This window comes from Crassostrea angulata, chromosome 5 (genome assembly GCF_025612915.1).
Source record: "Crassostrea angulata isolate pt1a10 chromosome 5, ASM2561291v2, whole genome shotgun sequence".
In the NCBI taxonomy this organism is placed as follows: domain Eukaryota; kingdom Metazoa; phylum Mollusca; class Bivalvia; order Ostreida; family Ostreidae; genus Magallana; species Magallana angulata.
In genome coordinates, this window is record NC_069115.1 from 2205744 (window position 1) to 2220531 (window position 14788).

At 34.1% G+C, this 14788-nt stretch overlaps 1 protein-coding gene and 1 pseudogene across 3 annotated transcripts in view; both read right to left on the reverse strand.

Annotated features, from left to right (window-relative positions):
* LOC128183442 (uncharacterized) overlaps window positions 1–14482 on the reverse strand; it is a 59376-nt gene extending 44894 nt beyond the window's left edge. For all 3 annotated transcript variants that reach the window (XM_052852430.1, XM_052852429.1, XM_052852428.1), the window contains exons 1-2: window positions 14383–14482; window positions 7683–8083 (exon numbers count right to left, since the gene is read on the reverse strand). In XM_052852430.1, coding sequence (XP_052708390.1) covers window positions 7683–8083; window positions 14383–14388 — 407 coding nt within the window. In that variant the 5' untranslated portion in view covers window positions 14389–14482. The remainder of the gene's footprint in view (window positions 1–7682; window positions 8084–14382) is intronic.
* Window positions 1–14788, reverse strand: part of LOC128183616 (deleted in malignant brain tumors 1 protein-like) — a 492435-nt pseudogene that overhangs the window by 216079 nt on the left and 261568 nt on the right.

Genomic DNA, 14788 nt, shown 5'->3' on the forward strand with positions numbered 1-14788 from the left:
AACATTAAGAAAGATAACTCTTGGTTCCACTACATTAGAGTTTACACAATTTGAGGATCCTTGCATAGTAATCTCACAAACTGTAGCATTATAGTTCTCGAGAAGAACTTTTTAAAAACATTTTCAATATATCTTTCTATGTTAAACTTTGAACCCCTTTTGGGGCCACAGTATTAGTCCAGTGCTAAAGTTTTAATTATTTGGAATCTACATTATTTAAGGATGCTTGCATAGTTATCTCACAAGCTGAAGCATTATAGTTCCCTAGAAAAAGATTTTTCAACATTTTCCCTCTATATTTCTATGCTAAACTTTGAACACCTCTTGGGGCCCCAATATTAGATTGAGGTCACGGCTTTTATAATTTCGAATCTACACTATTTGAGGGTGCTTACGTAGTTATCTGACAAATTGATGCATTGTAGTTCTCGAAAAGAAGATTTTTAAACATTTTCCATATATACATTTAACTTTAAACCCATCTTGGGTCCCTAGTATTAGTCCAGGGGTCACTATTTTAAAACTGTCGAACCTTCATTATCCAAGGTTGTATGCATGATAGTAATCTCACAAATTGAAGCATTGTAGTTCTCGAGAAGAAGATTTTTTAACCTGTTACCTTTATATTTCTATAATAAACTTTGAGCCCATCTTGGGGCCCCATTATTGGTCCGGGGGTCACGATTTTACGAATTAGGAATCTACATAAGCGAAGGATGCATGCATAGATATTCCAATAACTAAAACATTGTAGTTCTTGAGAAGAAAATTTTTAAACTTTTCCTTTGTTTTTTAAAATGTTTAAATTTTGAACCCCTCTTGGTGCCCATCAATTGTTCGGGAGTTACAATTTTTTGAATCTACATTATTTAAGGATGTACATGTATGCATAGTAATATCCCAAACAGTTGCACGATGGTTCTTGAGAAGATTTTAAAACATTTTCCTATATATGTTAAAATCTAAACCCCTCCTGGGGCCCCACTTTTGTTCGGGGGTCACGATTTTTACAATCTTCACTTTATATACAACCTTTTGTGTATGTATTGGCATTTTTGGTGAAGTGGTTCTTGAGAAGAAAATTTTTAAACATTTTTCATATGTAGTTCTATGTTAAATTTTGATCCCCGCCTGGGGCCCCAGTTTTGGTCCGAGGGTCACGATTTTTACAATTAAGAATCTTCATTATACATACAAGCTTTTGTGTAAATATTGGCATTTCTGGTGCAGTGGTTCTTGAGAAGAAGATTTTTAAAACATTTTCCTATGTATTTCTATGTTAAACTTTGAACCCCGCCTGGGGCCCCAGTTTTGGTCCGAGGGTCACGATTTTTACAATTAAGAATCTTCATTATACATACAAGCTTTTGTGTAAATATTGGCATTTCTGGTGCAGTGGTTCTTGAGAAGAAGATTTTTAAAACATTTTCCTATGTATTTCTATGTTAAACTTTGAACCCCGCCTGGGGCCCCAGTTTTGGTCCGAGGGTCACGATTTTTACAATTTAGAATCTTCACTATATATACAAGCTTTTGTGTATGTATTGGCATTTCTGGTGCAGTGGTTCTTGAGAAGAAGATTTTTTAAACATTTTCCTATGTATTTCTATGTTAAACTTTGAACCCCGCCTGGGGCCCCAGTTTTGGTCCGAGGGTCACGATTTTTACAATTTAGAATCTTCACTATATATACAAGCTTTTGTGTATGTATTGGCATTTCTGGTGCAGTGGTTCTTGAGAAGAAGATTTTTTAAACATTTTCCTATGTATTTCTATGTTAAACTTTGAACCCCGCCTGGGGCCCCAGTTTTGGTCCGAGGGTCACGATTTTTACAATTTAGAATCTTCACTATATATACAAGCTTTTGTGTATGTATTGGCATTTCTGGTGCAGTGGTTCTTGAGAAGAAGATTTTTTAAACATTTTCCTATGTATTTCTATATATGTTAAACTTTGAACCCCGCCTGGGGCCCCAGGTTTGGTCCGAGGATCACGATTTTTACAATTTAGAATCTTCGCTATATATACAAGCTTTTGTGTAAATATTGGCATTTCTGGTGCAGTGGTTCTTGAGAAGAAGATTTTTTAAACATTTTCCTATGTATTTCTATGTTAAACTTTGAACCCCGCCTGGGGCCCCAGTTTTGGTCCGAGGGTCACGATTTTTACAATTTAGAATCTTCACTATATATACAAGCTTTTGTGTATGTATTGGCATTTCTGGTGCAGTGGTTCTTGAGAAGAAGATTTTTTAAACATTTTCCTATGTATTTCTATATATGTTAAACTTTGAACCCCGCCTGGGGCCCCAGGTTTGGTCCGAGGATCACGATTTTTACAATTTAGAATCTTCGCTATATATACAAGCTTTTGTGTAAATATTGGCATTTCTGGTGCAGTGGTTCTTGAGAAGAAGATTTTTTAAACATTTTCCTATGTATTTCTATGTTAAACTTTGAACCCCGCCTGGGGCCCCAGTTTTGGTCCGAGGGTCACGATTTTTACAATTTAGAATCTTCACTATATATACAAGCTTTTGTGTAAATATTGGCATTTCTGGTGCAGTGGTTCTTGAGAAGAAGATTTTTAAAGACATGCACCCTATACTCACTGTTTCGCAATTATCTCCCTTTTGAAAAGGGCTGTGCCCTTTATTTTAACAATTTATAATCCCCTTTCCATAAGGATGCTTTGTACCAAATTTGGTTAAATTTGGCCCAGTGGTTTTTGAGAAGAAGTTGAAAATGTGAAAAATTTACAGACGGACGGACAGACGGACGGACGACGGACAACAGGTGATCAGAAAAGCTCACTTGAACCTTCGGTTCAGGTGAGCTAAAAACAGATGAGAAATCAATATAAGAGTTACATGTCTTTTAAAACCTGATGCTAAATTTAAAATGTTTTGTAATTTGCCATGACAAAGCTACAGCTAACAAATCATGTTTAATGTTATATGGAACCAATACATTTAGGAAAGACACTATAAGTTTCCATTTAAGAAGTCAGGTTATTAATTATGGCAAGAATAATCAATAAATGACTTTATTTTAGTAATACAGAACTGTAGTTTTCAAGTTGACAATATTTGATCTTTAATATTGAAAATTTTTTGGACAAGTGAAGTTGAAGTTCAGACAAGGAAATATCTTGGTCACTTGTCCGAATGGACAAGTAGGAAAAAAAGTTAATGTAGAGCCCTGTAACCCCACTTGAGTACCTCTACGAAATTTTTCAGGCAGAAGCATTTATGCAATATCTCTCAGGTTTAAAAGTTTCAAAGAGGTACTCAAGTGTGGTCACATTCAAATTTGGAAAATACAGTTTTATACTGCAGTAAAATCGACAATTTTCAATTATTTTTAACGACCATAGTATGTTTGATGATGCGCATGTGCTAAACGGGTGGGCAGAAGTGAAAAAATTTCATATGCATAGAAGCAGAATATAGTGCCCTACATTATAAGTAATTACAATTTGTATTGTTTTGCCTCGGACTAGAATGTCGCGACGTCATTGGATAAAACGCGTCACGTGGCTGCCTTACAAATTTCTTTAAAAGGCAAGCGTCAAAATTTATAGCGCAACATGGCGGACGTAACGTTATTTGAACTGATTTTCTACACAAACGTTTGTTTACATATCAAACTTTAGGTCCTCGACAAAACAAAACACTTATTAGGTTTGTTACTGACTGTTTAAAGAAATTTGTGGGGTCGGTAAAGTCCATAGAAAGCTCGGCTCCGCCTCGCCTTCTATGGACTTTACCGACCCCACAAATTTCTTTAAACAGTCAGTAACAAACCTAATAAGTAATATTGTTTCAAACTTGAGTTTTGTGAAAATTTTAAGGCACATTTTGATGCTTTGTGGCTCTAGTTTTTCCTGATATTCGAATGTATATATTTAGCATTCAAATATTTGATCACATGTTTAACACCCATATTAAGCACTGTAAACCATGCAGCATCGTGTTATTTCGTTATGATGGAAAAGAGCAGCTGGAAACATTTTACTCTGAACAAAAATAAAAGGTGGCATGGGACAGTTTTTTTTTATTCAAATTCATTGTAGCCAGGGGATGCGTGTCCTCGGAACTTTGTAACTAGAATTTCCGCAGTTCCCATTCAGCACAAATACCTTTAATTCACTCTTTAGAAGGCCAATCACCAATATCTGAAGAAAATTACTAGTCAAAACCTGTAAAATTCTCTACATACTGGTTTTTATGAGATTTTGACCCTTTCATATTTTGCTAATTTTTCAGTCTACACATACACCCAATTAGTAATATACAAACTATTATGCTTAATACCTTGTCTATGACATTTACGAATATTCAAATACGAATCGAATAGCACTCAGGAATATTCGAATACCATACATGTTAACTCTACCGATTTACGCAGAAGTCTACCGCTTTTTAGCTCTGTCTCCCGCCTACCGCTTTTATTTTAAAATCTACCACTTTTCTTCAAAATACGTTCCTTGTTTTGATAGATAGCCATTTTGGAAGCCATTGTGGTCAAAAATTTTCGTCGGGTTTGAAATTAGCGCGTGACTTTGAATCGGAGGCACACAAAGGCTTTATTTAGACGCTTGGATGACAAGTTTTCAAGCATGTGTTTTACATTGAACGATGAAAGAAACCACTTCCCGTGATTACATTAGTTACAAGACATGTCGATATTATCCTTGCAAAGGAAAAAGAAGCTTTGCAATTCCACACGTGGCTTCAACGAGGACTGAATATATCTTAAGTTTTAATTTGGCCATAACAGTAAACTTGACTTGCAATTTATTGAATGCTGCATTTGTAATTAATAAGCATGTAAACATCGTTTTGATATTGAAAAAGAACATATGAATTCCTACTAGTTCTTACTGCTCTTATATGATCAATTTTGGCAACTTAACCTATTTTTCTGAACAAAGGTAATTGTTAAGGGCTCTGCACTCAAATATTTTTCCTTAAAAATAGCTTTAAGGAGGCCGATTTGGGTTTTTTTGTGGAAAAACTACAATAGCATAACTCTTTATTTTTTAACCATATGTAATTAAAACCAATTCTAGTTAATTTGCGAAGATTCATGAAAATCGACCGTCTGGTTCTTTTTAGGGACCATCTCAAAATAGAGGTACATTTACTATAGGAATATATAGCATTTATTAGGAAACTGTCATTTTCCGCACAGCTAAGCAGTTTAAAAAAATACTACAATAGCTTTTTTTCTCAAATTGTTATATATGATTAGTAATATAATTTCCTACCTTACATATAAAAAACACAAAATTCTACCGTCTGGTTTTTAGTGGGGGCCATCTCAAAATATTATAATGCACCAAATTTTGCTATATATTTGGATCATCACGAATGATGATTGGTATAATGGATTCATTCCAAAAATAAGGAAAATGTCCTCGAGGATAGCATCATTCTGTATATAAAATTTCAACAGCCCACAATTTTTACTTTTTCTTTTATGTTATTTATTATAACGTACTCCTACAAAGCTTCATTTTATCATAACGTCATAAAAGCGCAATGGCAAGGCTCCCCTACCGCACAATGTAAAAATCGTGTTAAAAATAAAAATTTCCTTTAAAAATCTAAATATTTTTATCTGTATTTTGTTTATTGTGTTCGATTTTATAAATGATATCGAAAAAAATTCATAAGAAGTATAAATCAACTGTATTATACTAGAATGCGCAAAAACATGCGCAATGCAAACTAAAGTCGGCCTCCTTAAATGCATACGAACATTTTTATTGCTAGTGATAATATTACTAAATTTCAAAAGTCTTTTATATTTTAGTTGATATCGATAATTACTAATCAGAAACCCTTACTACATATGTACTACGTAGTACATAAAAATCTGTGCTTTGAATATACGCGAAAAAGGCCGCGCGCGATGCTACCGCTTTTCGGTTTAAAATCTACCTATTTTTCATCACTGTAGGTTAACATGTATGCGAATACTGATTTACGGTATTCGTTTCAGCACTAAAGTTTACTCTGGGTTTACTACAGTGGACCCAGAGTAAACCCCAAGTAAACCCATACCTGTTAACCCTCCCGCATTGCGCGGGAGACTCCCGCAAAACGGCCTAAAAATCTAAGATCTCCCGCATCCAACCTATCTCCCGTGCGGGAGACACATTTCTCCCGCAATCGTATTTGTCCCCCCCCCCCAATTCTGAATCTTTACATGCAAATTTCAACATCCACTACGGGTTTTTCTCTGATTTTGAACTCAAAAAGCTGCTGTGTAGCTTGAATATTTCAAAATCAATCCAAGTACTGTCTTCCGTGATCATAGTATGACATGTTATAGCCCAGTTTACTTTTTACGATTACTTCCGGTTTTGACATAAATCAGTTACGTATTTAGTTATGCATAGGCCTTATAAAAAATAAGTGAAAGCTTAAAACATCTTTATTTTACTCTGTAACACCAAAGAAAACAATAACAGCCAGTGGTGTCACTTAACAGGTGCACAGGTAAAGCACCCAAGCCACGTGCAGTAAGTCGTGACTAATTCTGTCTGGCCAGCACGCTCGGTAAAAATCAAAGTGAGTTTGGAACACTGAGTGTTTATACAAGCTACCAATAAAGTGAAGCTCGAGGAAAAAGTGTAAAAGCATTTCACAAGAGTTTTTAAAGTTTATAGTACCTGTACTATGAATTACAGGGATGCTATAGATATTGCAACAGAGATCATTTTTAAATGATACTGGAGAAATACATGTTAAAATTGTTTTGTGAATTAAAAATCTATCCTATATAGAAGGCAAAAAATAATTTTAATGAATATTATTTTCTTAACCGGGTTTCACTGCAAATTCAAAATAGGCAAAATAAATCTTCTGTGTAATTTACCCTAGATGTAAGCATGCAGTGATGGTTCAATACTGAACAATAAAAAGACTTAATATAAAAAGTGGCACTATTGACTTCTTGTATTGTACCATGCAAACAAAAGAAAAGTTTTCTGAACTTGTACAGCAACACATGTTGTAATTGCACACTGGCAGTCATAGAAATAAAAAAATTTAAAATGATTGCAAATGCATTAATTACAATGGTAAAATAAGGTATCTAACAGTATTTTTAATATATATTTGCATTTCACGTGAAAAAAACGTCGTTTACGCAAAATCTCCCCCTTAGCCAAGTTGGTAAGGGGGAGATTCTTCCACATAGCAGCTTTGAAAGGTTAACAGGTATGGTAAACCCAGAGTGGACACAGAGAGTAAACCCCAATCAGAAGTATACCCTGAAAGCAGACACTACATGTGTATTTGGAATATACAAGGGGCAGGAATCACAGGCAGTAGGATGAGAAGATAAAAAGCAGGTCTGCTTCACAATTCAGTGTGTATAGTTGACTCAAAAAGCAATTCTCGAGTAAACCCAAAGTAAACCCCGAGTGGACCAAAATTTTCAAAAAAAAAAAACCCAAAGAAGACCCAGAAAGTAAACTTGGGGTTTAGTTGGGGTTTACTCTGGTGTTAGGTTGGGTCTGATCGGTACCTTCGGACGGAGTATACACTATAGACACTTCTTCCTATCACTGATCAGACAAATACGGAACTTTTCATAAACAAGTATTTCATCTGAATGTCAAAACATCATGTAAACCTTCTTCTTTGACCTTACAACTTCAAGCTTACCATTTCGATACCAACGGTTCTCTTAAAATGTCGTTCTCTTGGGTTTGAACGCGGGTTCTCCATTGAATCTCAGGCGCAAAAGCTTTTTCAACGGGTATGTCTTCCAAAGAATCGTAATTAGCCTCTAAATCACATGCTTTGAGACAGCTCTCAACTTGAAGATAGTCTTCTTTAAACAAATTAAATAAACGCCATCGGTTCAAGATGATTTCATAGATGTCGCATTGTCTGTATCTCACCCCCAGTTTGTCAACAAAATGACAGTCCCATGCAGATGTGCTCTTTGGAAACTCGTTCAAACTTCCTGAACCATCAGAGTCAGATGTTATTTCGCTTGAGCTTTCGGATGTGTCCGTCACAGTGACACAAACTGCATTATGATCACTAACAGTTCCAGTGCCCTCCATATTAGCGGTCATACTAAAACACGCCTGCCGACGCCTGCCGGGGAAAACACGCCTGCCGAGAGAAAACCACACGCCTGCCGTTTGCCTGATGGATTATTTTAATATTTCCTTTAATATTTTATTTAACTTAACTAAATTAAGTATCATAATAACAAAAAGTTGACTTTATATTGATTATTTAGCACAAAATTAGCAAAAATGTTCAATGTTGGTAAAGATAGATAACTCTTACGTAGAATTCATACGCCTGCCGAGGAAATCTAGACGCCTGCCGTTTATTTGATGGATTATTTTACTTTTTTCTTTGATATTTTATTTCTTTTAACTAAATAGATGATAATAGAAATCAAAAGTTGATTTTATATTAATTAATTAACACAAAATAAGTAAAAATCGGGTAAGCTGGTAGCTCTTACGAAGAAATCATACGCCTGCCAAGAAAATGTATACGCCTGCCGTTTATTTGATGGATTATTTTAATTATTTCTTTGATATTTTAGTTTACTTAGCTTAATAATTGTTAACAGAAATAAAAACTTGACTTTAAATTCGTTAATTAACACAAAATTAGTAAAAATCGGTAAAATAGATAACTCTTACACAGAATGCATACGCCTGCCGAGAACATCTATACGCCTGCCGATTATCTGATATATAAATTTTTTTCTTGGATATTTTATGTTTCTTAACTAAATACATGATCAAAGAAATAAAAGGTTATATTGTATTCGCTGTTTAATGAAAAATATTATTAAAAATCTTCAAAGTCTGTAAAGAAGACAGAGAGTTCTTACCCTGCTTATGCCTGCCGAGACACTGAGTTGTAAGCCTGCTGATTTAATCATTTATCCATGTCTTTTATTTTTATTTATTGAAAAACTTCAGCTTTTTACATAGTTATCGTTATACTGTATTAGTGTTTTCATACCCTTATTATTTTGTTGCAATTAATTAACGATATATTACAAACTCGAATCAGGGACATATACATGTACTGTTAATTTTATACATGTACATGACTTTGTATGTCTCTGCTCGAATTTTAAGATTAAAGTTTTCGAAGAACCCTTAAATATGCATGTATATTACGTATAATCAAAATATTTTATGTTATATATTCATACGATCTAAAAGTGGTGTCTGAAATAAGAAGGAAAGTATACTGATGTGAATATATATAATTAAATAAAATTTAATGCACTGTTATACTAAGTTCAGAAATACGTATGGAGTCAAACTGTATACGTAAATACTGTGTTGGGTGAACATGTAAATACAAAATTCAAGACATGTAATGGAAATTAATATTTACACCAACTCAATCAATTCAAAAGATGCAATTCGACAATTTCATTTCTTTAGAGAAGTGGACTGGCATAACCTTTATCCGTGTATGAAGGCTATATAATGTATTTCTTCAACAAACAGGCTAGCGTACTTAAATTGTGTAAGCATTCCAGATTTTATAAATATTTATGCTCCTAAATTATTAATTCTAGTAAATGTATATGGGGAAAGGTTAGACTTTTTAGGCAAAGTGCATTTACATTTTCGTACACAATGATTAGTTCTGTAAAATGTTTGTAACTGCATGTTTACATATTGAAAACTTTTTCATCTGAAGACTTTCACTGCCTATTTCACCAAACTATATCTAAATCTCTAGATTCTGATTCTGTTTCGCTGCGTTTTTAAAATCAAATATTTACATGTACAGGACATTCATAAGCCTGTAGCAAAATTTTACACTACATGATATCAGTGTAGCGGATAATTATCCATTCAAGGGAAAGAGGGGTAGGGGGTATCAGTTTGAATATTTATAAAACCCGGCTTTTTCTAACAAGAAAATCTAACACAGACTCAATCATACCCCACTATAGACTTTTGAAATCCAATACACGCTTAACCTTCCAGTGATGACTTATTCTGTTCGTAGAAGAAATAAAGCAGACTTATAGAGCATGCAATTACCAAATCAAAGCAGAACTCTGTAGGTTGTTTCAATATTCAACACAATCAATATACCGGTATAATTATTGCAGCTACATGTTCAGTATATGCTTTATTTTGAGGCTATCATTCAGTATTAAGTTCGTTTAATTTTCCCAAGCTGATGAAAATGTGACCGGGTTAAAATTTTACGATTTATGGTCTCAGTTTTTAATGGAGAAAAAAACGTTGTAAAGTGATTCAAATTATGTCAATATTCTTGGTTATAAGCCTGGACTGTCTCGTAAATAATAATGAATGATAATTTCCCCTACAAAATAAGTTTTGTTTTTCTGTATCATGCACGTAGCATCGTTTTTTAAAGTGGTGGGGCCAGACTCATCCAAAAAATCTTGACAAGCAAAAAAAAAAAAACAGGAACATTTTTAAGTTTCCCAAAATATTCAAAACCCTAATCCGGTGGGGGGGGGGGGGGGGGGGGGGGCTGGCGTAATATATAACTTTAATTTCACTCCCCATTTCCTTATTTTCATATCATTTACCTACATACTCCCAAAAAAGTGGGGGGGGGGGGGCAACTCCATGATAATTCAATTTTTTATATGTAAATTTTTGCTGCGAGAAAAATTGGGGGGGGGGGGCAGGCCCTCCCCCCTGCCCCCCCCCCCCCCCCCCCTTGATGCTACGTGCCTGTGTATATTTTATAAGCTTCTCGAAGATACATAGTAACACAAATGTTTCAATGTTTACGGTTATGAATGGACTATACACGTTTTATGAAGAGACGTAAGTCTGACTAATTAAAAACTGATGGCTTATTTATCAGAAATAGTTTTTTATTAAGTGCTTGTACATGATATATACATATATAAGGATAAAATGGTATTCTTCTTCAATTTCATATAGATACATAAAAAATACAAATATAAGTAGTCTGAAACCATGATATGGCGACCTTGCTCTATCAATTGGAATATAATTAAAGTGGACTGCAATGTTTTAATAATACTTTTGGGTTAATAATTAGGTGTAAGTTCAAAGGCTATACATAGTATCTTAAGACATACTTAGGTAGATCGACTCGTTCATTACTATTTTTCTCAGTCACCTAGAACACATGAGAGAGAGAGAGAGAGGGGGGGGGGGGCTTGTGTACAAAGTGTGTGCTTCACGGGCGTCTTCCAATATACAGGTAGGTAAGGTCTATTGTTTCTTAAGAAACAAAAACCCGTTCAATTCACACAGAATACACAAGAAACTAACACGTGTATGTATACACGTGTACATACACGTGTATCAGTAGAGCAACGATCACTAGTTATCTTTGGACATGTAGCCTCAACCCCGATTCGCCCAAAATATTATAGCAAAGAACATAATGAGTAAATTATTTTGTTATTCGTACATGATTTGTAATAAAATGAGATAAAAATACATTTATCTGTAGTGTATGTGCATGTTCAGATTGTGGTCCCGATTTTTTATTTACAAAACTGTGAGTGTGACCGTTTGAGGGATAGTGAAGTGAATGATATTGTAAGCCGTATGGTATGATTATATACATTGAAGAATCAATAATTACGAATGCATGCATTTTTAATTTCTTTTTTTTTTATCAAAACCTCCACGACCTACGATTAATTATAGTCAGTATGGTTGATCACTATAAAAATTGTCGGGAAGATATTTTACGTTCATTAAGTTCAAAGACAACCGATCTGCATAGAATATCGGGTTCATTTTTGACTCAGAAAATTTTTACTCATGAAATAAATTAAAACCGAAAAAAAAAAAAACACCCCGTTCAGATGTCGAACATTTGGAATGTGAATGTCTTACGCTTACCGACTCGCTGCATATTTTTATTGAATTTTTTTTATTGAAAAATACAAGTACTAGAACAGTTGAACGCAGGTGCAACTACATTTATTATTATTGTTAAAAAAAAAAATTCTTACATACCAAAAATTTTTCCCCACAAATCTTGAAATTCCTAATCCGGAGGGGGGGGGGGGGGGCTATTATACCTGTGACTCCAACATCTCAATATTTCCATCTCTTCATTGTAAATTTCGCAAAAATTATCTTTCTTGCGAGAAAAAGGGGGAGGGGAGCTGAACCCTCTAATGATGCTATGTGCCCATTGGTTGGGTCTAACTTAGCAAAAAAAGTGGGATGGGGGGAGGGGGGGGGCTCAGCCCCCTAGCCCCCCCCCCCCCCCCCCCCCCCCTCCGTTCCGACGCCGATGTATAGGAAACCACTGGTATCACGATTTCTGTTGGTTTACATTTTTAAAACACGATTTTTTATCCAGTATTTAGAAAATCTTTAAACAGGATTGGTCTATAGACCATACTTGATCGTGGAACAGTATCATAGATCGGTCCTTGTGATCAGTATAAGCTGTCGTGGATTAGGATATATCAATATCAATGCTCTTGCTAACAATAACAATGTTAGTATAACTCATCAACGTCCATCAAATACTCATTTCAGTCACCATTCATTAATTTTAGGGGGGTAGATCTAAGAATTTTTCTTTGGCTTTGTAAATGATTTTCACTCATTCTTTTCATGAGTGGATCTACTCAAGGGGAGGTGGGTAGAGTTACCCCCCCCCCCCCCTCGGTAAAACTCAAATTTCGTACGGAAGTGGGGTTGATGGAGTCCCACCTCCCTTGGAAAATATTTTTTTTTTACATACTAGTAAAATCACAAAAAATTTGCCTTGACACCACCCCCCCCCCCCGGACAACCCTAAAAAAATATACTGGATGCACACGTTTCGTGTTACGTTTTAATATCATTGAAATCTAATTTTTATGTCTTTATTCATTTACTTGGTAAAGTAAAATGAAATATGAAATATTGTTTGAAAATACAAGATTATCAATTTTTGCGTTTGGCGAAAAGTTATGATATTGATTAACAGTATCCCTCTTTACAACACAGTAAGTTTTATTTCATTCTTATTCTATGATCATGTACACAGCTGACTGAAGAACAAAATTAATGAAAAAAATCACATCATGCAATAATATAGGTATATTCGTATTCATGTAAAATCGTATACACATGTATATTCCTTGGGCGATTCGTATCTATAGTTGATATCTGTTGATAAATCTTACCCTGTATTTCTATCATAAAAAGCTTCTGTGACAGGAGTAATAATCAAAATATTAAGTTCTGATAGAAAACAAAACTTTGTCAAACTTAAAAGGGATGACATACATATTATATCATACTCGTATCACCCGACTTCATATAATATGATGAATCAATAGCAGCAATAAGTAAAGTTCTGAACATAATTATAAGGCAAAATGTTAATGCTATATATAGCAATCTTAAGTAATTCATAAATTAAATTATACAAATAAAAATGACATAAATAAAATGACAAGCGTGCATATTAAATCGACAGTCATAAGATTTCTACATAAGAGTTTTCTCTTTATTTTTAAGCCCTTCGCAATTTTTTCCTTTTTATCTATGCTTGCTATTTAGTACAGTAAAATAAAATACTAACGTAAGAAAAATATTGAATCATCTTCAGGTAAACGGCAGGCGTATGGATTCCGAGTATATTTACCCATGTTGTGTTAATTAAAAAATGTGGTAAATTTTTATTTAATCTGATCATTCATCAAGTTAGAAAACATTAAATATAAATAAAAAAAATTAAAATCAGCCACCAGGTAAAGCGGCAGGCGTGTACTCTTCTCGGCGGGCGTATCCATTCTGCGTAAGAGTTATATACTTTCCCAATTTTCCCTAATTTTGTGTTAATTGATGAATTTAAAGTCAAGTTTTTATTTCTATTATCGTTTTTAAGCTAATTAAACTAAAATATCAAAGAAATAATTAAAATAATCCATCAAATAAACGGCAGGCGTATACATTTTCTTGGCACGCGTATGATTTCTCCGTAAGAGCTATCAGCTTACCCGATTTTTACTTATTTTGTGTTAATTAATTAATATAAAATCAACTTTTGATTTCTATTATCATCTTTTTAGTTAAAAGAAATAAAATATCAAAGAAAAAAGTAAAATAATCCATCAAATAAACGGCAGGCGTCTAGATTTCCTCGGCAGGCGTATGAATTCTACGTAAGAGTTATCTATCTTTACCAACATTGAACATTTTTGCTAATTTTGTGCTAAAGAATCAATATAAAGTCAACTTTTTGTTATTATGATACTTAATTTAGTTAAGTTAAATAAAATATCAAAGAAAATATTAAAATAATCCATCTGGTAAACGGCAGGCGTGTGGTTTTCTCTCGGCAGGCGTGTTTTCCCCGGCAGGCGTCGGCAGGCGTGTTTTAGTATGACCCCCATATTAGCGTGGTTTCTAACGGTGCGTCAAAATACCCAAATGGCCCTACATCAACCCAAGAAATGGCGATTTAAAAAGAAAATGATTCCTTGTTATTTATCATGCGTTGTGTTATTTATCAAAATAGGTTTTTAATAGTTCTCAAAACAAATTTTTTAAATATTGCTTTATAGTGAATTTACCCACAAAATTGACAAATTGGAGGAGATAAACTAATTTAAATTCAAGGGATGGCGATCCCGATCGGTTTAGCCAACAATATGCAGGTGATCCAATTACTGTAAAAAATGAAATCATATGAGTTAAGACATTTTATGATAAGTAAAATAATTTATAGCTATTTCTCTCTTATTTGAAGTGACCACGTAATAAGTGTCACGTAATCTAGAAAGTTTTAAAACT